Source organism: Oncorhynchus clarkii, chromosome 17 (assembly GCF_045791955.1).
Source record: "Oncorhynchus clarkii lewisi isolate Uvic-CL-2024 chromosome 17, UVic_Ocla_1.0, whole genome shotgun sequence".
NCBI classification, from domain to species: domain Eukaryota; kingdom Metazoa; phylum Chordata; class Actinopteri; order Salmoniformes; family Salmonidae; genus Oncorhynchus; species Oncorhynchus clarkii.
The window spans coordinates 76,293,298-76,319,697 of record NC_092163.1 but is presented as its reverse complement, the minus strand read 5'-3'; the positions used below and the strand labels follow the sequence as shown (position 1 = coordinate 76,319,697).

The 26,400-nt window shown below is 41.7% G+C and overlaps 1 protein-coding gene and 1 pseudogene across 1 annotated transcript; both read left to right on the top strand.

The window, feature by feature from the left end:
* Positions 1 to 3,482, top strand: part of LOC139369509 (kinesin heavy chain-like) — a 103,147-nt pseudogene extending 99,665 nt beyond the window's left edge.
* A 10,367-nt stretch (positions 3,483 to 13,849) lies between these two features.
* LOC139369508 (sterol O-acyltransferase 2-like) lies at positions 13,850 to 25,909 on the top strand. Its single transcript, XM_071108752.1, has 6 exons — positions 13,850 to 13,950; positions 22,970 to 23,166; positions 23,309 to 23,355; positions 23,582 to 23,775; positions 24,143 to 24,196; positions 25,564 to 25,909. The coding sequence occupies exons 2-6, from the start codon at positions 23,031 to 23,033 to the stop codon at positions 25,907 to 25,909; spliced, it is 777 nt and encodes a 258-aa protein (XP_070964853.1). The 5' UTR covers positions 13,850 to 13,950; positions 22,970 to 23,030.
* Positions 25,910 to 26,400: the final 491 nt, after the last annotated feature.

Below are 26,400 nucleotides of genomic sequence, written 5' to 3'. Positions count from 1 at the left end.
AGGAAGTAGAGAGGATCAAAGACGCTATGAGGGTCAAGAACCCCCTACGCAGGCCGCACGCCGCTCAGATAGGTGATAATACTCACTCTCTCTTTCACTTCCTCTTTCCCTTCCCCACCTGCACCCATACACACATCGAGAATGATGATAACGCCAATTTTGATACCACTGCTATGTCTCTATTTACAGCCAAGCCGGTCCGTCCGGGCCAGTTCCCACTCTGCTCTCCCACCAACCCCTGGGTCCGTATTACTGAACAGCAACACTCCATCCATTTTAGTAATGCCATGTTCCAGATGCCCAGTCTGACCCCCAGCCAGATAGCCAGTCATCATGCTGCATCCCCAGCAACAGCCCCTTACTTCAAACCCTCCCAGAGCAGGGACCAGTCCAACAATCACAACTCCACTGAGTCCAACATGCCCCAGACCAACAAGTGAGTACAAACATTGTTTTCCTTTCACTCAAAACTGAGGGGAGAAAAGCTAGTGTTATTTTATTGCTTTTATTTAACCAGGAAAGACCCTTGAGGTTAGAAACATCTTTCTGCCATCTGCTGATAGTTGTTATTGATGGAGATACTGTACGATCATATGAATAGGTGACTGACGGGCCTCTGTTTGTCTTGTAGGCTGCCAGATGAGCCAGTCAACAGCCCCACAGAGGTCAACAGCCCCACAGAGGACAACAGCCCCACAGAGGTCAACAGCCCCACAGAGGACAACAGCCCCACAGAGGACAACAGCCCCACAGAGGACAACAGCCCCACAGAGGTCAACAGCCCCACAGAGGACAACAGCCCCACAGAGGACAACATCCCCACAGAGGACAACAGCCCCACAGTGGACAACAGCCCCACAGAGGACAACAGCCCCACAGAGGACAACAGCCCCACAGAGGACAACAGCCCCACAGAGGACAACAGCCCCACAGTGGACAACAGCCCCACAGAGGACAACAGCCCCACAGTGGACAACAGCCCCACAGTGGACAACAGCCCCACAGAGGACAACAGCCCCACAGAGGACAACAGCCCCACAGTGGACAACAGCCCCATAGTGGACAACAGCCCCATAGTGGACAACAGCCCCACAGAGGACAATAGCCCCATAGAGGACAACAGCCCCACAGTGGACAACAGCCCCACAGTGGACAACAGCCCCATAGTGGACAACAGCCCCACAGAGGACAATAGCCCCATAGAGGACAACAGCCCCACAGTGGACAACAGCCCCACAGTGGACAACAGCCCCATAGTGGACAACAGCCCCACAGTGGACAACAGCCCCACAGTGGACAACAGCCCCACAGTGGACAACAGCCCCATAGTGGACAACAGCCCCACAGTGGACAACAGCCCCACAGTGGACAACAGCCCCACAGTGGACAACAGCCCCATAGTGGACAACAGCCCCACAGTGGACAACAGCCCCACAGTGGACAACAGCCCCATAGTGGACAACAGCCCCACAGTGGACAACAGCCCCACAGTGGACAACAGCCCCACAGTGGACAACAGCCCCACAGTGGACAACAGCCCCACAGTGGACAATACTATAGTGCAGAACACAACAGAGAAGGACACTACATTGAAGAACACTACAGAGAAGGACACTACATTGAAGAACACTACAGAGAAGGACACTACATTGAAGAACTCTACAGGGACGCTGGATGTGGACACCGTCAATGGTAAGGTTAACAGAACCGTTTCCTGTTTCTCTGTTCTCCACTTCCACTCACTCCTGCTCCGTAGACTTAGACAGACTTACTTCAATTCCCTAAGTCTGTTCACTGTTCACTGTTGTGACTGCATCCCCACCCTGACACTAGCTCTGTCTATCCACAGGGAACGCCACAGATATCAATTACAACAGGTAAGACTGCCCACTGTCACTGACCTGCCTTGCTCTTTGTGTTTAATCCCCCCCGCAGCCAACACAACACTTCTACTCGCTTAGTAATTCATTGTCATTGATTGGATTTATAAAGCACTTTTGTAGTACGCTCGAAGCACTTAGCGCTTTAGTTAGCTGACTAGTCAAACACAGTGGCATTATCAAACCGCGTTGAATATATTCTATTGTGAACCTGAGGCCTGACACTGACACACACTCCTACACTTGTCCCTCGCTGCTTTCCGTCACATGTGTTTCTGGTTTCCCTCCTGCTGCTACGGCCTTTCTTCCTGACTGCCGACTGTTTTCCCTGCCCTGGCGCTGTGGTATAGCTTGTCTCTGATTGTCCACTCTGCTGCTGTGTCCAGGAGTGATGTGCAGCACTGCGACAACCAGAACCAGGACAGCCCAGCCAAGCTGCACCACGTCATCCAACCAGAACAGGCTACCAGCTAGTGACCCAGCTCCTCACGTGAGGGAGGAAGGGAATAGGGAGAATATTGAATGAGTATTTCATAACAGACATAATCTAAGATGGCAGATTCATTTACTTGTGTATTTCTATACACCTGCCCTCTCCGTCTCTCTCTCTCAATTCAATTTCAATTTCAATTTAAGGGCTTTATTGGCTTGGAAAGTGAACTAGATAAACTCTAGATCTCTCTTTCTCTCTCCTTTTCTCTCTCTCTCTCTTTGTCGCTCTCTCTTTCTCTCCCTCTCGCTCTCTTTCTTTCTCTCTTTTCTCTCTCTCTCTTTGTCGCTCTCTCTTTCTCTCCCTCTCGCTCTCTTTCTTTCTTTCTTTTCTCTCTCTCTCTCTTTGTCGCTCTCTCTTTCTCTCCCTCTCGCTCTCTTTCTCTCTCCTTTTCTCTCTCTCTCTCTTTGTCGCTCTCTCTTTCTCTCCCTCTCGCTCTCTTTCTTTCTCTCTTTTCTCTCTTTTTCTCTATCTCCCACTCTCATTTTCTCTCTTTCTCTCTCTCCCTCTCATTTTCTCTCTCTCTCTCTCCCTCTCTTTCGCTCACTCTCCCTCTCTCTCTCTTTGTCTCTATTTCTGGGAAACAGAGGGAGGGGGAGAAAAATATATTGATGTGAATATATAAATATATGAATATATTTATTCAGAGTTCCATATGGTGAGCGAGCCAATCACAGACCTAATATTGGGTCCATATAAGATGTATTGTTATTATGGCTTCATCTTGCCTTCTGATTGGCTAGGAGGAAATGCATCATATTAAATGTGATTTCAGCATATTTAGCTAATTAGACTAGTGAAATTCATCCCACAGTTTTTCACAATAAAGATTCCATATCAGACATAAAATGTATGCCTGGTGCTGTTTATGGGATTCATTGCATTGTTTCTCTCTCTCTCTCTCTCTCTCTCTCTCTCTCTCTCTCTCCAGGCGTCCGGTTCTGCCAAGACCGCCCTCATAAATCTGCATGCTGCTGATCAGTGACCTTCTGATCTCCCTCTCCTCCCCTCTTTCCCAGTAAGACCGTCTCTCTCCCTCTCCAGCCCCCTCTGCCAGTAAGACCGTCTCTCTCCCTCTCCTCTCCCCCCTTTCCCAGTAAGACGGTCTCTCGCCCTCTTCCTCTTTCCGTAGAACTCTCTGTAGCCCTCCCCTTCTCCCGCTCTCCTCCTTTCCCCCCTCTCCCTCTCTCCCTCTCTCCCCCTCTCCCCCCTCTCCCTCTCTCCCCCTCTCCTTCTCTTCCTCTCCCCCCTCTCCCTCTCTCCCCCTCTCCCCCCTCTCCCTCTCTCCCCCTCTCCCCCCTCTCCCTCTCTCCTTCTCTCCCTCTCTTGTAAATTAACCACTAGAATTGGCAGCTTCCTCTTCCTCTGAGCCCTGACCCTTTTGGATGAACTGTGGTCAAGGCTGTTGGAGCGAGAGAGGGTGTGGCGTTCTGTGTGGCCACTAGGGCGCACTCCTGCTGCTCCTCACCTCATTCCTGGAGGCTTTAGTGAGGGTAAATGAGATGATCTTTTTAGGCTATTTTGGGTTAAATCTGTTGGAAAATAGACAATAACCTGACCTAACAACCACCTTGCAATTGAATATTGATAGAAGTAAACGCACACGGCATAGCATACATTTCTAACAAACCTGCCCATACGTTTACATTTTTTCACTCTATACAATTCATGTACAGCACCAGTCAAAGGTCTTAGAACACCTACTCAGTCAAGGCTTTTTCTTTATTTTTACTATTTTCTACACAGTAGAATAATAGTGAAGACTTCAAAACTATGACATAACAAATATTATTATTATTTTTTATTTTTTGTTTACCTTTTATTTAACTAGGCAATTCAATTAAGAACAAATTCTTATTTACAGTGACAGCCTGGGACTTTTACTATATGACTGGTGTTCTAGTGGTTGTGTAGTGGTCCTAGCTGCTCTCTGAGCTGGTTAACATATCAGACAGCTGTTTCTTTCACCTCCTTAATAAGGGTTAGGATCAATTCCATTTAAATTCAAAGTTGAAAGTTCCTGTTACCTTCCCGAATTGACTGAAATGAAATGAAATTGACCCCAACCCCGATGTCCTCACTATAGAGACAACAGGTGACTTCTTCTCCTGCTTCCAGTATGTCCTGTCGTGTTGTCAGGCTCTGAGATATATATTTACATATTTGTAGATATGTCTCTGCTCAGGTCTAGATTTAGTGGACAGAGTATTGTAGGTAGGGGGGCATATCACAACCCCCTATGCTGTTAGCAGTGGTTTAAATGTCATGACTCAGAACCTCAGATGAAACGTACATCAGCATCATACTCAGTTAATAGCTGATATACAGTCAGTAGATGAGTTAGGGTTTTATAGGTCATCCTCAAACTTCCTACAGCAGGCTCTGTGTTGTACTTGGATGTGTGTACATTACCCTGACTATAGAATAACAGCTGCTACAGTCAGACGCAGACAAGCATGTCTGTTGTATGCGGACGCTTCAACCGAGCTCTTCAAGGCTAGCCTGGGTGCCAGGCTGTTTCGGGCTCTCTTGCCAACTCCTTATGGAATGGATGGATGGAGTAGATGGAGTAGGTGGAAGCACAAACTGGGACCAGGCTACTTCACGGCTGGCTTTCAGAGTAATGTATGCTTTAATGTGTGATAACTTTAATGCAGTAACTCATGCTATACATCAAATAGGTTATCTGATATGAGAGCAAACTACTAGTGTCTGAGAACTAGGAAAAGTCTGGCAAAAAAAATAAAAAAATCAGGAGTTATATTTTTTTTTCAGTGCTTTTCTATGCATCGATCTGTACACAGAGAGAGAGAAAGGGATATTTGGGAGCTGTAACACATTGTACTACTGTATCCAGACATGGGTTCAAATACTACTTGAAATCTTCTAAATACTTTAGCTGGGCTTGATTGAGCTTGTCCTGGCAGAATGGAACCAATAGAAGAATTACAAATGTTCAAACCCCACCCATCTGGCACTCCCAGGTAGACCAGAGAAAACACTAGTTTCATGTGTTATTGGTCGTATATACAGGATATACATGGTAGTTACACCATCCAATGAAATACGGACTTGCAGGTGCCTTCTCGACAACAACAATAATACACAATACAATAATACAAACATGTAGTAAATGGCTCAGTAGAATAAACATTTTAGCATCAGTATAATACAGGAAGGGACCATTTATAGTCCAATATTCACGTGTGTTTTGCGGAAGGGGGGTGGGGGGGGTGGGGGGGGGGACAAGTGTTTGGAATGTGCAGTATTTAGTCTGGTAGCAACAGTTGTGATGTGTGTAGCGTGTGTGTGTGTGTGTGTGTGTGTGTGTGTGTGTGTGTGTGTGTGTGTGCTGAGAGTCAGTGCAGGTGGTCAGTCCAGTTCAAGTGTTCAGCAGTCTGATGGCTTGTAGATATAAACTCTCTCTGAGACTGTTGGTATCAGACATCATGCTCTGACGGTAAGGGAATGAACAGCTCATGGCAGGAAGTGACCTCATGTTGGGGTGTTTGGGGTCCTTGATGATGCTACGGGACTTCTTTGGGCACCGTTTCAAGTAGAATGGGTGGGAGCACAATCCCAGAGATGGACTGGGCCGTCTTCTCCACCCGCTGGAGGGCCTTTCGGTCGTGAACGGAACAATTCCCGTAACCGGGCCGTCATGCAACCGGTCAGGACACTCTCGATGGTGCAACGGTAATATTTGGAGACGACCCCGGGTGGCACGCCGAATTTCTACGGCCGCCTTAGGAAGTAGAGACACTGTTACGCTGTCTTGACTGTCTTGTTGTTGATCCATGTCATGTCCTCTGTGATGTGGACGCTGAGGAACTTGTGGATCGACACACTCCTGGGGGGGGGCCCTGTGTTAAGAGTCAGTGTGCCGGAGGTGTCGTTGCCAATCCTCACAGCATGTGGTCTGCCCGTCAGGAAGTCCAGGATCCAGTTTCAGAAGGTAGTGTCCGGACCCAGGGCTCTGAGTTTGGTGTCGAGCTTGGAGGGAACTATAGTGTTTGAAGGCTGCACTGCAGTCAGTGAACAGCATTCTCACGTAGGGGTTCCTCTTGTCCAGATGGGTTAGGTCCGTGTGAATAGCGATGGAAACGGTCATCTGTTGTGCTTCTATTGGAGCTGTAGGCAAACTGAAGTGGGTCCAGTGTGCCTGGTATGATGACCTTGATGCGAATGAAAATAAATCATTAAAAGATTTCAAATAGTATTTGAAACCAGGTCTGACTGTATCTACATGGGTTGGCAGGTTCTATATACCTTCAGCTCAATTCTATATACCTTCAACTCAATTCTATATACATTCAACTCAATTCTATATACCTTCATCTCAAATCCAAATACATTCACCTCAATTCTATATACCTTCATCTCAATGTGTCTGTTCTGTTGTCGTCTGTCCAGTGGTCAGTTACATTCATCTCAATGTGTCTGTTCTGTTGTCGTCTGTCCAGTGGTCAGTTACATTCATCTCAATGTGTCTGTTCTGTTGTCGTCTGTCCAGTGGTCAGTTACATTCATCTCAATGTGTCTGTTCTGTTGTCATCTGTCCAGGGGTCAGTTACGTTCATCTCAATGTGTCTGTTCTGTTGTCGTCTGTCCAGTGGTCAGTTACATTCATCTCAATGTGTCTGTTCTGTTGTCGTCTGTCCAGTGGTCAGTTACGTTCATCTCAATGTGTCTGTTCTGTTGTCGTCTGTCCAGTGGTCAGTTACATTCATCTCAATGTGTCTGTTCTGTTGTCGTCTGTCCAGGGGTCAGTTACATTCATCTCAATGTGTCTGTTCTGTTGTCGTCTGTCCAGGGGTCAGTTACATTCATCTCAATGTGTCTGTTCTGTTGTCGTCTGTCCAGGGGTCAGTTACGTTCATCTCAATGTGTCTGTTCTTTTGTCGTCTGTCCAGTGGTCAGTTACATTCATCTCAATGTGTCTGTTCTGTTGTCGTCTGTCCAGTGGTCAGTTACATTCATCTCAATGTGTCTGTTCTGTTGTCGTCTGTCCAGGGGTCAGTTACATTCATCTCACATCTCACATCGCAACTTTTTTTATACAGTTTATTTCCATTTTTATTTATTTATTTTATTTTTTATTTTGTGTATTTTAAATATATGTATTATTTAATGTAAGTTGTGTTTTTGTTGTTAATGTTCTATATAATGTTATATATATGTTTACCTCTGATTTGCACATGGATAATGTATTTGTCATGTACCATTTATCAACTAAATGTTTGTATTACTGTTGAATACTTCTGGATATATCAGAAGACACTTTAGTTGCAGACCTGGTAGTGAGAAACAGAGAAACCTAGAAACAGAATACATGGCATGTGTAAACCTGCCATTCTTAAAACACAGAGGTACAGGTATCGGAGACTATCCATCTGAACTTTCCCCCAAACCAACTCCTGATCACACCCACACACAGACACACAGAATTACTGCCTCCCAGTGAGATCCCTTCTGATCAGCCAGTCAAGACGAGAGGGACAGGGAAGGCTTCACGTGTGCGTGTGTATGTTAGGGCTTGAACTACCAGGGAGAAGGTAATGTTGCCAGTCTGATGTTGAAGGGTTGTTCTACTCAGTTATGTCACCATCACCATCTGGGTGTTCTGTGTGCAAGGAGTTTTGAATATTTGTTTTATTTCCTGTGTTTACAACCACCGGGGTCGTAACCACCAGGGTCGTAACCACCAGGGTCGTAACCACCAGGGTCGTAACCACCAGGGTCGTAACCAGCAGGGTCGTAACCAGCAGGGTCGTAACCACCAGGGTCATAACCAGCAGGGTCGTAACCACCAGGGTCGTAACCACCAGGGTCATAACTACCAGGGTCGTAACCACCAGGTTCGTAACCACCAGGGTCGTAACCACCAGGGTCGTAACCACCAGGGTCGTAACTACCAGGGTTATAACTACCAGGGTCGTAACCACCAGGGTCGTGACCACCAGGGTCGTAACTACCAGGGTCATAACTACCAGGGTCGTAACCACCAGGGTTGTAACTACCAGGGTCGTAACTACCAGGGTTGTAACCACCAGGGTTGTAACTACCAGGGTCGTAACAACCAGGGTTATAACTACCAGGGTCGTAACCACCAGGGTCGTAACTACCAGGGTCGTAACCACCAGGGTCGTAACTACCAGGGTCATAACTACCAGGGTCGTAACCACCAGGGTTGTAACTACCAGGGCCGTAACTACCAGGGTTGTAACAACCAGGGTCGTAACTACCAGGATCGTAACCACCAGGGTCGTAACCACCAGAGTTGTAACTACCAGGATCGTAATCAGCAGGGTTGTAACTACCAGGGTCGTAACCACCAGGGTTGTAACTACCAGGGTCGTAACCACCAGGGTTGTAACTACCAGGGTCGTAACCACCAGGGTTGTAACAACCAGGGTCATAGCCACCAGGGTTGTAACTACCAGGGTCGTAACCACCAGGGTTGTAACTACCAGGGTCGTAACCACCAGGGTTGTAACTACCAGGGTCGTAACCACCAGGGTCGTAACAACCAGGGTCGTAACTACCAGGGTCGTAACCACCAGGGTCGTAACCACCAAGGTCGTAACCACCAGGGTCGTAACCACCAAGGTCGTAACTACCAGGGTCGTAACCACCAGGGTCGTAACTACCAAGGTCGTAACTACCAGGGTCGTAACCACCAGGGTTGTAACTACCAAGGTCGTAACCACCAGGGTCGTAACCACCAAGGTCGTAACTACCAGGGTTGTAACCACCAGGGTCGTAACCACCAGGGTCGTAACTACCAGGTCCATTCTCTCTTGCTCTGTGACTCCTCTGAACCCTGTATACAAAACCAACACCCCCTATAAACTGCCATGAGGCTGAACAACAATGCATTGTGCGCTTTACCTTGTGTAAACAACTTATTTTTGTTTGCTCTCCTCTACCATTTGAAATCAACAGCCTATAGATAGCACTAGCAGCGTGTGGGTAAAATCACTGGACAAGCTGAGCCCGTCAAAAATCCATATTAAAACCTATATTGTGATAATTTCTCTATTCTCATTAGTTCATACGCCACCGTGATATACAATAAGACCGTGACAACAAAAAGATAACTGTCTCACAGTGGCCGAATAAATTGGTCTGAACATGCAGTACCAGTCAAAAGTTTGGACACACCTTCTCATTCAAGGGTTTTTCTTTATTTGTTTGACTATTTTCTACATTGTAGAATAATAGTGACTACATCAAAACTATGAAATAACGCATGTGAAATAATGTAGTAACCAAAAAGTGTTAAACAAATCAAAATATAGTTTATATTTGAGATTCTTCAAAGTAGCCACCTTTTGCCTTGATGGCAGCTTTAAACACTCTTGGCATTCTCTCAATCAACTTCACCTGGAATGCTTTTCCAAAAGTCTTAAAGGAGTTCCCACATATGCTGAGCATTTGTTGTCTGCTTTTCCTTCACTCTGCGGTCCAACTCATCCCAAACCATCTCAATTGGGTTGAGGTCGGTTGATTGTGGAGGCCAGGTCATCTGATGCAGCACTCCATCACTCTCCTTCTTGGTCAAATAGCCCTTACACAGCCTGGAGGTGTGTTGGGTCATTGTCCTGTTGAAAAACAAATGATAGTCCCATTAAGCACAGACCAGATGGGATGGCGTATCGCTGCAGAATGCTGTGGTAGCCATGCTAGTTAAGTGCGCCTTGAATTCTAAATAAATCACTGACAGTGTCACCAGCAAATCACCCCCACATCATAACACCTCCTCCTCCATGCTTCACAGTGGGAAATAAACATGCCGAGATCATCCGTTCACCCACACCACCTCCTCCTCCATGCTTCACGGTGGGAAATAAACATGCAGAGATCATCCGTTCACGCACACCACCTCCTCCTCCATGCTTCACGGTGGGAAATAAACATGCAGAGATCATCCGTTCACCCACACCACCTCCTCCTCCATGCTTCACGGTGGGAAATAAACATGCAGAGATCATCCGTTCACCCACACCACCTCCTCCTCCATGCTTCACGGTGGGAAATAAACATGCAGAGATCATCCGTTCACCCACACCGCATCTAACAAAGACACGGCGGTTGGGGGAAAATAAAAAAAAATTGGACTCATCAGACCAAAGGACAGATTTCCACCGGTCTATTGCTCATGTTTCTTGGCCCAAGCAAGTCTCTTCTTATTATTGGTGTCCTTTAGTAGTGGTTTCTTTGCAGCAATTCGATCATGAAGGCCTGATTCACTCAGTTTCCTCAGAACAGTTGATGTTGAGATTTGTGAAGCAAATTGCTGAGGCTGGAAACTCTAATGAACTTATCCTCTGCAGCAAAGGTAACTCTGGGTGTTCCATTCCTGTGGCGGTCCTCATGAGAGCCAGTTTCATCATAGCGCTTGATGTTTTTTGTGTCTGCACTTGAAGAAACTTTTAAAGTTCTTGAAATGTTCCTCCGCATTGACTTCATGTCTTAAAGCAATGACGGACTGTCATTTCTCTTTGCTTATTTGAGCTGTTAATATGGACTCGGTATTTTACCAAATAGGGCTATCTTCTGTATACACCCCCTACCTTCTAACAACACATCTGATTGGCTCAAAGGCATTAAGATGGAAATAAATTCCACTATTTAACTTTTAACAAGGCACACCTGTTAATTGAAATGCATTCCAAGTGACTACCTCATGAAACTGGTTGAGAGAATGCCACGAGTGTGCAAAGCTGATATCAAGGCAAAGGGTGGCTACTTTGAAGAATCTCAAATATAACATATATTTTGATTTGTTTAACGCTTTTCTGGTTACTACATGATTCCATATGTGTTATTTAATAGTGTTGATGTCTTCACTATTATTCTACAATGTAGAAAAGTTTATAAAAAAAAAAAAATAAAAAAAAACTTTGAATAAGTAGCTGTGTCCAAACTTTTGACTGGTATTGTATGTTTGTTTCATCACAAAAACTGGACAGCAACATCTGTCCTGTGAAGTCCACAAAGCAAATATTGCATGTAACAAACAGTTACATGACCTGGAACATGGTCCAACAAGTTAATGTTTTCGATAGTTTTACTAAACAACTACTGATTTAGAACCACTGAGTTACCGCAAGTCAGCACAAAGACGACGAGAGTATTGACACCGCTGTTACAGCACCATTTCAAATTAAACATTCACATCAAATCAACAAGGCTATATATGCTTAGTTGAACTCCAATGCCATCCTCCTCTCTTACATGTTGGCAAAACAGTCAATGGCTCTGTCATACAGTACTCTTTACGTTGTTGTTTTCATAGGCTAGCAAGCATTCTAGCTAGGTAGCCTAACTTCCTCGCATGGGCAACAATGAGCCAGCTTAGTTAGCTAGTTAACTAGTTAGTTAATGTGAGCCTTCTAGGCTACATTAAGGCCAGTGGTACAATATATTAATTCACGCCATCATAATCATTGGCCTGTAGAGAGAATTAAGTCAAAACCACAAGTCCAAATCCCCATCTCCATCCATGGCCTAGGAAAGGGATGATTTAGCAAGCTAGCTACGGGGGGGGGGGGGGGGGGGGTTACTGCATCAGGACATCCCACAGTTGAGCTCAGCTTAATGCTGATAGGCTAATTATTTAATGTATTTTTATTTATCAAGGAAGGCCATTATGCTTGCTGGCATCAATCAGTCAAATGCTATGGCCGCCACACTTCATACCGTTTATTTCCAGACAGCGTCAGATACATGGACTACACAGAGGGGCGCTGTTCCACTCGCTCAGAGATTCAGCCACTAGCCAATTGACGAAAAATGATGAAAACACAGAGAGAGACGAAAGATACATTTAAATGTTTCTATTGGTCAAATATTTGGGGAAGCTTCCTTTGGTATCCATGACTACACATAGACGGTGGCTGGGATCTCTGCACTATAGGTCTGTGGGATGATGATGATGATGATGTTGATGATGTTGATGATGTTGAGGATGATGACGATGATGATGACGAAGATGATGTTGAGGATGATGATGTTGTGTTAGTCTGTCTCTGTCTGTCTGTTGTCTGATTTGTAACCAATCCGAAGATGTTCTAGTCCTATCCTTGATGCATTATGGGGACTGTAGTACATTGCGGTATTATTCTAAGATACAGTGTACAGTCGTAATAAACTAAAGAAAAAAGACAACATTGTATCAATATACGAGCCTTTGTTTGTTTGTAGTGTGCTGGATAGTGCATGCAGTACATGCCTGTAGCTGCTGAGAAACAACAAACATGTTATTATAATGACAGTCTCACAATAAAGATGATGCGTATCACGACAGTCAGGCCTCTGTGTTTTATTACTACAAATAGCGTTGTGTTTTTTTTTTTTTAAGCTGTAGGATATACCATCACGTAGAGAAGAAGAAACAGATTTGTGTTAATTAAAGTTACAATGTAACGGCTCATGTTAATTAAAGTTACAATGTAACGGCTCATGTTAATTAAAGTTACAATGTAACGGCTCATGTTAATTAAAGTTACAATGTAACGACTCATGTTAATTAAAGTTACAATGTAACGGCTCATGTTAATTAAAGTTACAATGTAACGGCTCATGTTAATTAAAGTTACAATGTAACGGCTCATGTTAATTAAAGTTACAATGTAACGGCTCATGTTCAATGTAACGGCTCATCAACCATTTCATTGCCAATATATAAGAATAGAACACTGATCAGAATAGATAATAGTAGAATAGTTCTCCATGGAATCTAGAGCTAGGAGAAAATAAAGATTAAAAAAGGTCATTAATGGATCATTAAAGGAGCCATAACAACGGGGTCAAAGACACGACAGCAGAAACAGATAGAGGGGAAAATACATGGGATGATAATTCCTTAGTACTGTAAAAACATGTCCAGTCATCTTCCTGCGAACACACACACACACATACACACACATACACACACACACACACACACACACACACACACACACACACACACACACACACACACACACACACACACACAAACACACACATACACATACACACACACACACATATACACACATATACACACACATACACACACACACATATACACACATATACACACACACACATATACACACACATACACACACATATACATACACACACACACATTTACACACATACACACACACACACACACACACACACACACATACACTCACTCACACACACACACACACACACACACACACATACACACGCACACACACATACACACGCACATACACACACACACACACACACACACACACACACACACACACACACACACACACACACCAATGGACAGAAGGACTCACTATGGACCCTTATACATCTCTGGTCTAGATATACTAGTCAGCCAGCCAGCCAGCCAGGTGACTACAGGAGAATGGTAGGACCTCAGCCAAGCCGGGCAAAGATCAATCTTTCAGCTGATGTAAGAGAGGGACACAGTTCACACACACTCACACACACCAGTGAGACACTCAGCGACACTGCTTCTCCCTGAGGATCACTCCCTGGAGCCCGTCTGTGTGAGGGGAGACCTGAGCCTGAGACCAGAACACTGTGAGTAACCTACAATGTGATTACAAACTGATCCCAATATAATGTATGTTCTTTACAGTATCTAGAGCTATGTTTATTTGGCTGTGACCCCAGTGTATATTATTATTTAAAGTATATTTATAGATGGATCTGGTGGAAAACCCCGCTTGGGTTTTAGCTCGATCAGAGATGACTTTAGAGATCAGAGATGACTTTAGAGATCAGAGATTACTTTAGAGATCAGAGATGACCTTAGAGATCAGAGATTACCTTAGAGATCAGAGATGACTTTAGAGATCAGAGATGACTTTAGAGATCAGAGATTACTTTAGAGATCAGAGATTACTTTAGAGATCAGAGATTACTTTAGAGATCAGAGATGACTTTAGAGATCAGAGATGACCTTAGAGATCAGAGATTACTTTAGAGATCAGAGATGACCTTAGAGATCAGAGATTACCTTAGAGATCAGAGATGACTTTAGAGATCAGAGATGACTTTAGAGATCAGAGATTACTTTAGAGATCAGAGATTACTTTAGAGATCAGAGATTACTTTAGAGATCAGAGATGACTTTAGAGATCAGAGATGACTTTAGAGATCAGAGATGACTTTAGAGATCAGAGATGACCTTAGAGATCGGAGATTACTTTAGAGATCAGAGATTACTTTAGAGAGCAAATGTGACCTTAGAGATCAGAGATGACTTTAGAGATCAGAGATGACCTTAGAGATCAGAGATGACTTTAGAGATCACATAGATCAGAGATTACCTTAGAGATCAGAGATGACCTTAGAGATCAGAGATGACCTTATAGATCAGAGATGACTTTAGAGATCAGAGATTACCTTAGAGATCAGAGATGACTTTAGAGATCAAAGATGACCTTTGAGATCAGAGATGACCTTAGAGATCAGAGATGACCTTAGAGATCACATAGATCAGAGATGACCTTAGAGATCAGAGATTACCTTAGAGATCACATAGATGAGAGATGACCTTAGAGATCAGAGATGGCCTTAGAGATCACATAGATCAGAGATGACCTTAGAGATCAGAGATGACCTTAGAGATCAGAGATGACCTTAGAGATCACATAGATCAGAGATGACCTTAGAGATCAGAGAGATCAGAGATGACCTTAGAGATCAGAGATGACCTTCGAGATCAGATATATCAGAGATGACCTTAGAAATCACAGAGATTAGATATGGCCTTAGAGATCACAGAGATCAGAAATGACCTTAGAGATCACAGAGATCAGAGATGACCTTAGACATCACAGAGATCGGAAATGACCTTAGAGATCACCGAGATCGATGACCTTAGAGATCACAGAGATCAGAGATTACCTTAGAGGTCACAGAGATCAGAGATGACCTTAGAAATCACAGAGATTTTATATGGCCTTAGAGATCACAGAGATCAGAGATGAATTTAGAGATCACAGAGATCAGAGATGACCTTAGAGATCAGAGATGAATTTAGAGATCACAGATCTCATTCTATATCTTCTATGTATGTGAAAGGACCACTGAGAAACAGGGAAGCAGGTACAGGGTGCTTGGTAATGTCAATTGCTGAGTCATTTATTCATTTCCAGCTCTGGTAGATAATCTAATAACATAAAGCTATAACAGGACGTTGGCCTTCAGTACTCTATGGTGAGGGACGGAGATGGCCAAGATTCAGTACTCTATGGTGAGGGACGGAGATGGCCAAGATTCAGTACTCTATGGTGAGGGACGGAGATGGCCAAAACTTCAGTACTTTATGGTGAGGGACGGAGATGGCCAAGATTCAGTACTCTATGGTGAGGGACGTAGATGGCCAAGATTCAGTACTCTATGGTGAGGGACGGAGATGGCCAAGATTCAGTACTCTATGGTGAGGGACAGAGATGGCCAAGATTCAGTACTCTATGGTGAGGGACGGAGATGGCCAAGGTTTTAGCGGTACGATTTGCTACAATCTGATGGTAGTTTGAGTTCAACCAGAGAAGGGCATTGACTTGACTCAACTGGGCATTGACTTGACTCAACTCAACTGGGCATTGACTTGACTCAACTCAACTGGGCATTGACTTGACTCAACTCAACTGGGCATTGACTTGACTCAACTCAACTGGGCATTGACTTGACTCAACTCAACTGGGCATTGACTTGACTCAACTCAACTGGGCATGGACTTGACTCAACTCAACTGGGCATTGACTCAACAAGCACAGAATATTCAGAGAGTTAAACACTCCTCTTCATTTAATTTCCACATGACCATAAGCATGTTCCATTGCTGTCTTCTACTTCACACTATATTCAATCTGCATAGCAGAAGTTCAGTTTTACAGCGAGATTGACATTTAAAAGGCAATGTTCCCGCTTTTAGCGGAGCCTACCTTCACGGTAAACGCTGCTTATGTTGGCACAACTGTAAATTACCTTCACGTTTTTATCGCGGAATGTGTAACACTTCAGCGATACAGACTGAATAGAACCCTTGGACTCTAACGTCTTCGACCTTTACAATGATACAGTACCAGCAAATTCTGTCATTAGTTCAAAATGAAAGAACAGCCTCTACTCACATGAAAATAATCATTGCGTAAATGAGAGAGAGAGACATTGGGAATGAGGGAGGGAGGGAGGGAGGGAGGGAGGGAGGGAGGGAGGGAGGGAGGGAGGGAGGGAGAGAGAGGGAGGGAATGAGAGAATGAAAACAGGAAACACACAAGAGATGATAACCTCTAGTAAACTCTGACACTGATCAAACACTACAGATAAACAAACGTGTGCTACTACTTGTCAGGGTAATGTGGCTTGTTTTTGTCCCGTGGGCCGTTGGGGTGACAATGGACAGGTTGTTCACCATCTCTCTCTTCCAATCCTGTCGTCAGCGTATCTTTAGACAGAGCTCATGTGCTATTTACAAATCAAACCCTTCCAAGAACATACCGTACAGGGAGTTAATGGGTCAACAGAAATGGAAGGATAAGGAACGATGAGGTTACTGTTGGTCAGGACAACATATCTTTCCCCCGATAGTGACAGAAACAGAGAGATAGAGTGTAGTGGCTTCCTTTCCTCTTTACCACAGCCACTGCCCAAGCCTGAAGCGGGGTTGTTTGGTACCATACAGTCCACACTCAAGGTTTCCAAACCGCCAAACATTCAATGACATCCAGGGATATGGCGCAACAAAAATGTTTATTCTTCTTATATCTGACAAATAAATGATTCTCCAATCAACTTAAAGCATAGAATACTTGATATGGAAGATACATATTATGACCTGTCTGTATGTCTGTATGGTCAAAAAACTATACCGCTCCCGCATCTAGCAAAGACTCCTTCTCCCGAAGGCCCAACTTCCTGCCTTTATCCTAACACACTTACCACAATACAATGAATAGGCAAGAGGGGGGGGGGGTTACAAACTGAGTTACACTAACAAATGAATATATCTCAATCAGATACATCATAAAGGTAGGTCCCTAATATTTCATCATTTACATAAATATTTAATATATTTACATAAATATACATGGAGCTCCATATGTTCAGTCTTTTATACAAATATGTCCAAATCGGCTCTAACACAGAGAGTGAAACTGAGGTTACTATTGGCCATGGCAGACCCTCTTTATCTTTCTCCCCTACTGTCCTGCAGAGGCTGATCATCATATCTTAAGACAGAGCTCAACTATGTACAAGTCCAGTCCCCCATAAAGATAGTACAGACAGTACAGGGAGTCAATGGAAAGGGATGAGGAGCACGATCCCTCTGAAAAAAAAAAACTCTGAATCTGTCCTCTACCATCTCCCTATGGGTCCGCAGAGTTACTGCAGGGGGTCTGCAAATGTTTTTTTTTTGGGGGGGGGGTATTTTTAATTTAGTTTTTTGTGGAAAAATATTAGTTTGGGATTTTTTGATGTGAAAAATATATTATTTTATGAATATCACTAGCTACAACAGAATACCATTGTGGATGCACTTTTATGTCTCTGCGTCCAGTATGAAGGAAGTTAGAGGCAGTGTCGTGACGTGGTATTAGTTAATGGGACGACTGTTGTTCATCGAATGGTTAAAGTTTCTAATTGCGTGATTAACTGAATCAAGCAATTATTAACTCATTAACCTGTTAACTCATTATTAACTCATTAACCTGTTAAACAATTATTAACTCATTAACATGTTAACCAATTATTAACTAATTAACCTGTTAACCAATTATTAACTCATTAACCTGTTAACTCATTAACCTATTAACTCATTAACCTGTTAACTCATTAACCTATTAACTCATTAACCTGTTAACTCTTTAACCTATTAACTCATTAACCTATTAACTCATTAACCTGTTAACTCATTAACCTGTTAACTCATGAACCTATTAACTCATTAACCTATTAACTCATTAACCTGTTAACTCATTAACCTGTTAACTCATTAACCTATTAACTCATTAACCTATTAACTCATTAACCTATTAACTCATTAACCTGTTAACTCATTAACCTATTAACTCATTAACCTATTAACTCATTAACCTGTTAACTCATTAACCTATTAACTCATTAACCTGTTAACTCATTAACCTATTAACTCATTAGCCTATTAACTCATTAACCTGTTAACCAATTATTAACTCATTAACCTGTTAACTCATTAACCTGTTAACTCATTAACCTATTAACTCATTAACCTATTAACTCATTAACCTGTTAACTCATTAACCTATTAACTCATTAACCTGTTAACTCATTAACCTATTAACTCATTAGCCTATTAACTCATTAGCCTATTAACTCATTAACCTGTTAACCAATTATTAACTCATTAACCTGTTAACTCATTAACCTGTTAACTCATTAACCTGTTAACTCATTAGCCTATTAACTCATTAACCTGTTAACTCATTAACCTGTTAACTCATTAACCTGTTAACTCATTAACCTATTAACTCATTAACCTATTAACTCATTAACCTGTTAACTCATTAACCTGTTAACTCATTAACCTATTAACTCATTAACCTATTAACTCATTAACCTATTAACTCATTAACCTGTTAACTCATTAACCTATTAACTCATTAACCTATTAACTCATTAACCTGTTAACTCATTAACCTGTTAACTCATTAACCTGTTAACTCATTAACCTGTTAACTCATTAACCTTTATTGAGTTTCTATTTCCCAAACGAACTTAAAGAATATCAGAATATCGATTTTACAACAGCCGCTAATTAACCAGTTACCTCTACAGTCTCGTTCTGAACGTCGTATAGCCCGTGAATCTGCACGGAGCCGGGTCTCACCAATGAGTTCGTACCACACCAATCTTAGTTGAATGTTTATTTACTAAAAAGCTAAAATGATGATAAAAGATACACATAGACAAAACACATTATAGGCTTTTGATTAGAACGGGCCAACACACTATGGCGCGTGTTACCCACAATGAAGATTTCAAAAGAGAGAGAAAAACAGAAAGTACACGAGAGAAATATACATTTGGGTGAATTTGTCAGCTATGCTTATTCTAACCCTAGCCTTGCCCCAAACTGCCGCTCTTATGGGTCAGAATATAATGATGTAATTACGTGGGGATGATCTCTGAGGATTCTCTACGTAGGCCTTCAGCTGTTCGACGACGCGCTACTCCGGCGCACCTCTCTGATCGTCCTCCCGATGTCAGTGTCCTTTTGGCTTAGGAGTCTGTTCCCTCACCCTTTGCTCTGGAAGGGGTCTTCTGAGGACAGACAGCTCTGTAGCTCAGAGCTCACAGCATAGGAATGAAACCCTTTAGATACCACGATTCGATGGGAGATGGAGGCTAGGTGGTTCGACTTGAATTCACCCGCTTAGAGACAGCTACTCATCCGTAGCTTGGGTAGAAAAGGATTTCTTTGTACTCAAACTTGCGTTGCGTTCTGTGTTCGTTGACTTTTCAGACCCTGCTGCAGCTGGGGTCACGTAGTCCTCCTGTAAATTCTATACTCACAGGTTTTATACCCTTGGGTCAGAAGTGGGCGTAACCGCCTTTAGGGCAATTCTCTGGGCGTACCAAGTTAATAATGAGGCAAGGTCTAGATTTTATTCAAATCCAATTTTAGACAACTAACTTAACATTTCATCTTCCCCAAAACATTCTCTTTGATTTGGATATTTCCCATACAACGTACAATGTATAAACATCAAACATATACTAGGAAAACTCTTCACATTACAATGTTTTCGTAATAACATCATCTATTAACTTTGAATAACAAAACAAAAATGACATACATTTTCAAATTCCATCTATCGTCATGACCACCATTGTGGCTGACGGAAACCATTGTTCCAAAGTCTCTTTATTTCATGTTTAATGTTCTGAGGCTGGTTCTCCATAGTAACAGGACAAAGGAATTTATCTGCGGCCTGAGATTTACCAGGGGCGTGAGGGGTCATAAAACTCCTCTGTTGGGGTTGAGAGATAATCTGTAGGGTTTTGTCTCCTGTAATCTGACCTGATCAGGACAATCATGACAGTAGTTTCAGGAGCCAATACTTAATAGCGTTAGCTGTTGCTGTTCATCTGACTCTGGGGAAGTAGATAAATGGCTTCATTGCCAACATGTCTTTTTTCCCTCCTCTTGGCGCACCCATCCCGGTAGCGGGATCATTTTCGTCAACATCCGCTGAATTGCAGAGCGCCAAATTCAAATTAAATTACTAAAAATATTTAATTTTCATGAAATCACAATGAAATCACAAATCCCAAGTGCAACAGCTTAGCTTGTTGTTAATCCACCTGGCGTGTCAGATTTCAAAAAAGCTTTACAGCTAAAGCAAACCAAGCGTTTATGTTAGGACATCTCTCTCAGCAGACAAAACATTACAAACAGCTAGCAGCAAAGTAGATTGGTCCCGAAAGCCAGAAAAACAATAAAATGAATCGCTTACCTTTGATGATCTTCGGATGTTTGCACTCACGAGACTCCCAGTTACACAATAAATGTTCCTTTTGTTCCATAAAGATTATTTTTATATACAAAATACCTCCATTTGGTTGGCGTGTTTTGTTCAGAAATCCACAGGCTCGAGCGGTCACGACGGGGCAGTTGAAAATTCCAAAGCGCATCCATAAAGTACTTTGGAAACATGTCAAACGTTTTTTATAATCAATCCTCAGGTTGTTTTTACAATAAATAATCTATAATATTTCAACCGGACCGTAGCTTTTTCAATGGGAGAGAGAGAGAAAATGCTGTTGCGCATGCAAAACTCTGCTGGCACCCAGCCATCCACTGACGCAATGTGTCTTTCTCGCAAATTTTTCAGAATAAAAGCCTGAAACTATGTCTAAACTACTGTTGACACCATGTGGAAGCCATAGAGAAAATAATCTGGTTGATATCCCTTTAAATGGAGGGAAGGCATGCAATGGAACAGGAACATTTGTTTCTCTTAGGCACTTCCTTGTTGGATTTTCTTCAGGTTTTCGCCTGCAATATCAGTTCTGTTATACTCACAGACAATATTTTGACAGTTTTGGAAACTTTAGAGTGTTGTCTATCCTAGTCTGACAATTATATGCATATTCTAGATTTTGGGCCTGAGAAATAGGCCATTTCATTTGGGTACGTTTTTCATCCAAACATCAAAATACTGCCCCCTACACTCAACAGGTTTTAACATGGAGGAAATTCATTGGGGCTAATTACAGGGCCGTCTAAAGGTTGTTTTTGTGATGGAAGGACAGCTTCAGTGTTAACTTACGATCAACACCAGATAGAAAGCATACAGAATATATATATATATATATATATATATATATATATATATATATGTATATATATGTATATATATATATATATATATATATATATATATATACACATATACATATATATACATATATATATATATACTGTATATGTTTTAATAGTATTGAACTATATATATATATATATATATATATATATTGAACTGTATATGTTTTAATAATATTGAACTATATATATATATATATAATATTGATATATATATATATATATATATATATATATATATATATATATATATATACTGTATATGTTTTAATAGTATTGAACTATATATATATATATATATATATATATATATATATATATATATATACTGTATATGTTTTAATAATATTGAACTATATATATATATATATATATATATATATATATATATATATATATATATATATACATATATATGTATATATATACTGTATATGTTTTAATAGTATTGAACTATATATATATATATATATATATATATATATATATATATATATACTGTATATGTTTTAACAGTATTGAACTATATATATATATATATATATATATACTGTATATGTTTTAATAGTATTGAACTATATATATACTGTATATGTTTAATAATACCATCTTTGAGAAATAACAATCAAATAAAAGCTAGACCGATAAAAAAATTTGCAAAAGAAAAAATAAATTGCCGTTCAGAGCACATTAGCTTTAAAACTACAAAATTGTCTCTCCTCTACATGCCAAATAAGGCCCCCCCCACCCCCCCCCCCCAAAAAAAATTGCAGCTCAATGGAAAAATGTGTAGAAGAAGCATTACAACAGCTAAATTAATCCAGTTGCTAAGATACCTTTATAGGTAAAAGGCTATATTAGAGTTGACACTTCCCCTTACAACGAACAGTGGGGGAGGTCGAAATAATTAAACTGTCTACAAAATCTATTCATTTTAAAATGTTGATTACTACAGTACAGAACTGCTAGATATAGGATCCCAAAGGACGTTTCCCTATATCTTTATAAGACAGCCATCTTCTCTTTCTGGTTATTTATGCTTTAGATAAGGGTTTTTCACTTTTTATTTTCACAAGATTCGGGGGCTACAAATACAAGTGTGTCTATATTTGTGTAATACACTTCAAAAGCTATAGGATTTTATAGTCAATGGGTTGGGTCTGTAACAGGTGCAGGTCTTCATCCAGACAAGTGTTCGATTCTAATCGGTTTCTCCTTCAGGTTCCTCCAGCAGGGCAATACCTATACAGAACCCATCCCTGCGTCTTGACCCGGAGGTGCCATGGCAACAGACAGCAACAGACTTGGAGACACCACGGCCACAGAGACAGCCACCAGATTGGTGCACCGAAACATTAACAACCCCAACGCTGTAGAGACCGATAGCTCTATCTCCAGTGGAGAGGTCACTAACCATGGTGAGCAGTTAGTCAACAACAGAGGCAACACACTATCCTCCATATCATCATCATCATCGTCATCATCACAGATTGGTCACATCCTGTATGTAATAGATATTACAGTAGGCTAGCTACCACAACTGTTTATTTCTGTGTGCAGTGGAGAAGCACGCTGAGGATCTGATACAGTGGAAGAGGCATGTGGAGGTCGGTACACTGATGTCTCTATTGTACTTAGATGCCACTTATCAAGCAAAGTAAAGGACTCTGTTTATATATGCCAACCTACCAATCTTTCAACCTATGCTGTGTGTGTGTGTGTGTGTGTGTGTGTGTGTGTGTGTGTGTGTGTGTGTGTGTGTGTGTGTGTGTGTGTGTGTGTGTGTGTGTGTGTGTGTGTGTGTGTGTGTGTGTGTGTGTGTGTCCTGTGCAGCGAGTAAAGAGTAAGGTGCTGGACCAGATTCAGGGGCATCTTAGCGACCTGCTAGACAAGGCCCTGACTGAATCTGTCCAGACATTTACGCAGAATGAGCACCATGGCAACAACCACGTCAACCATGTCAACAACAACCATGTCACCAGAGACGGGACAGTCACCACCACTAACAACAACGAAAACTCACACAGGTTAGGACAGTTTTGATAATGCTGTACTGTACTGTACTACACTAGACTACATTACACTGTACTATACTGTACTATAATGTACTATACTGTACTATAATGTACTATACTGTACTATAATGTACTATACTGTACTATAATGTACTATAATGTACTATAATGTACTATACTGTACTATAATGTACTATACTGTACTATACCATACTGTTTGGATGACAACACACAGTTTAGGATCTATGTGTGAGGTTGGGCCCAGTTTCTCCTGGTCAACTCCCTGCTATGTCCATGAAGGTCCCTGTAGATGTTTGTATGAAAGTGACTGTAGCGGTTGATCTTCTCATGTTGATTTCATCTTCTTTATTCATTTCAGAACCCACACGGAAAAGGATGGAAAAGTATTTATGGACAGACGCTCCATTCTAGAGTTAGTTCATTTGATTTAAACAGACGCTCCATTCTAGAGTTAGTTCATTTCATTTAAACAGACGCTCCATTCTAGAGTTAGTTCATTTGATTTAAACAGACGCTCCATTCTAGAGTTAGTTCATTTTATTTAAACAGACGCTCCATTCTAGAGTTAGTTCATTTCATTTAAACAGACGCTCCATTCTAGAGTTAGTTCATTTTATTTAAAAGACGCTCCATTCTAGAGTTAGTTCATTTGATTTAAACAGACGCTCCATTCTAGAGTTAGTTCATTTCATTTAAACAGACGCTCCATTCTAGAGTTAGTTCATTTGATTTAAACAGACGCTCCATTCTAGAGTTAGTTCATTTTATTTAAACAGACGCTCCATTCTAGAGTTAGTTCATTTCATTTAAACAGACGCTCCATTCTAGAGTTAGTTCATTTCATTTAAACAGACGCTCCATTCTAGAGTTAGTTCATTTTATTTAAACAGACGCTCCATTCTAGAGTTAGTTCATTTTATTTAAAAGACGCTCCATTCTAGAGTTAGTTCATTTGATTTAAACAGACGCTCCATTCTAGAGTTAGTTCATTTGATTTAAAAGACGCTCCATTCTAGAGTTAGTTCATTTTATTTAAAAGACGCTCCATTCTAGAGTTAGTTCATTTTATTTAAAAGACGCTCCATTCTAGAGTTAGTTCATTTTATTTAAAAGACGCTCCATTCTAGAGTTAGTTCATTTGATTTAAACAGACGCTCCATTCTAGAGTTAGTTCATTTGATTTAAACAGACGCTCCATTCTAGAGTTAGTTCATTTGATTTAAACAGACGCTCCATTCTAGAGTTAGTTCATTTGATTTAAACATACGCTCCATTCTAGAGTTAGTTCATTTTCTTCTGTTATTAGTGGCCTTAAACTGAACCTGATCCATTAGATATATTTTAATGTAGGTACATCATGTATTTACATGTGAATCCTCTTGACCTTGTCATTGTGAATTAGTTTATTGTACCTCTAGTTTAAGTTTACCTAGAGTGTGTACTCCAGGCAAGCTTATCTATGATGCAACAGCATTATATGATGGGATTCATCTCAAACAAACAAACAAACAAACAAACAAACAAACACAGGACACTAGACATGAACTTAATGTTTTGTACACTTTCCACTAGAGAGAATGTACTGTCCACATGGCACAATATTGTGCTATCATGCAACAACATTGTATCAATCAATTGTGTCGTATGGACAGTACATTGTCTCTACTGGGCAAAACATTAATTTCATGTCTAGTGTCCTGTGTTTGAGATGAATCCGTCAGAATAATGTAATACTGTATATGATAGTGAGATGAATCCTGTGTGTGTGTTCCTCCACAGTGATCTGTTTGAGATCAACCACATTCGGACCATCTACCACATGTTCATCTCAGTGCTCTTCCTCTTCATCATCAGTACACTGGCTGTGGACTACATCGACCAGGGCAGGTGTGTGTGTGGGTGTGTGGGTGTGTGGGTGCGTGCGTGCGTGCGTACGGAAATGACGTCACGCTGCTTGCTTAGCGAGTTGCGCTTTCTCCTGATTCGGCTCACACCGAGGCTCAAACACAGGACCGCTGCCTTGCTAGCACACGTGAACGCACTCCCGAAGCGTCTTACCAGTCGCGTCACGCAAAAACCTAGCTATTCGTTGACGCAATCGGGGACACATCAGGCTAAGGAGTAAGTTTCAAATATCAAATCAAATCAAATCTAACTTTATTTATCACATGCGCCAAATACAACAGGTGTGGACCTTACAGTGAAGTGTTTACTTACAAGTCCTTTAACCAACAATGCACTTCAAGAAAGAGTTAAGAAAATATTTACCCAAGAACCTAAAATCAAAAATAATAAAAAGTAACATAATAAAATAACAATAACGAGACTATATACAGGGGGTGCCGAGTCAGTGTGCAGGGGTACAGGTTAGTAATGAGACTATATACAGGGGGTACTGAGTCAGTGTGCAGGGGACAGGTTAGTAATGAGACTATATACAGGGGGTACCGAGTCAGTGTGCAGGGGTACAGGTTAGTAATGAGACTATATACAGGGGGTACCGAGTCAGTGTGCAGGGGTACAGGTTAGTAATGAGACTATATACAGGGGTACCAAGTCAATGTGCAGGGGTACAGGTTAGTAATTAGACTATATACAGGGAGAGCCGGTACCGAG

What these genes read in the sequence shown, in the direction of transcription:
- LOC139369508 (XM_071108752.1), top strand. Translation starts at nt 23,031, where the DNA reads ATGGCAACAGACAGCAACAGACTTGGAGACACCACGGCCACAGAGACA. An exon ending in TGGAGAGGTCACTAACCATG is followed by an intron (nt 23,167 to 23,308) that starts GTGAGCAGTTAG and finishes TTCTGTGTGCAG; the next exon opens with TGGAGAAGCACGCTGAGGAT. An exon ending in AACAACGAAAACTCACACAG is followed by an intron (nt 23,776 to 24,142) that starts GTTAGGACAGTT and finishes TATTCATTTCAG; the next exon opens with AACCCACACGGAAAAGGATG.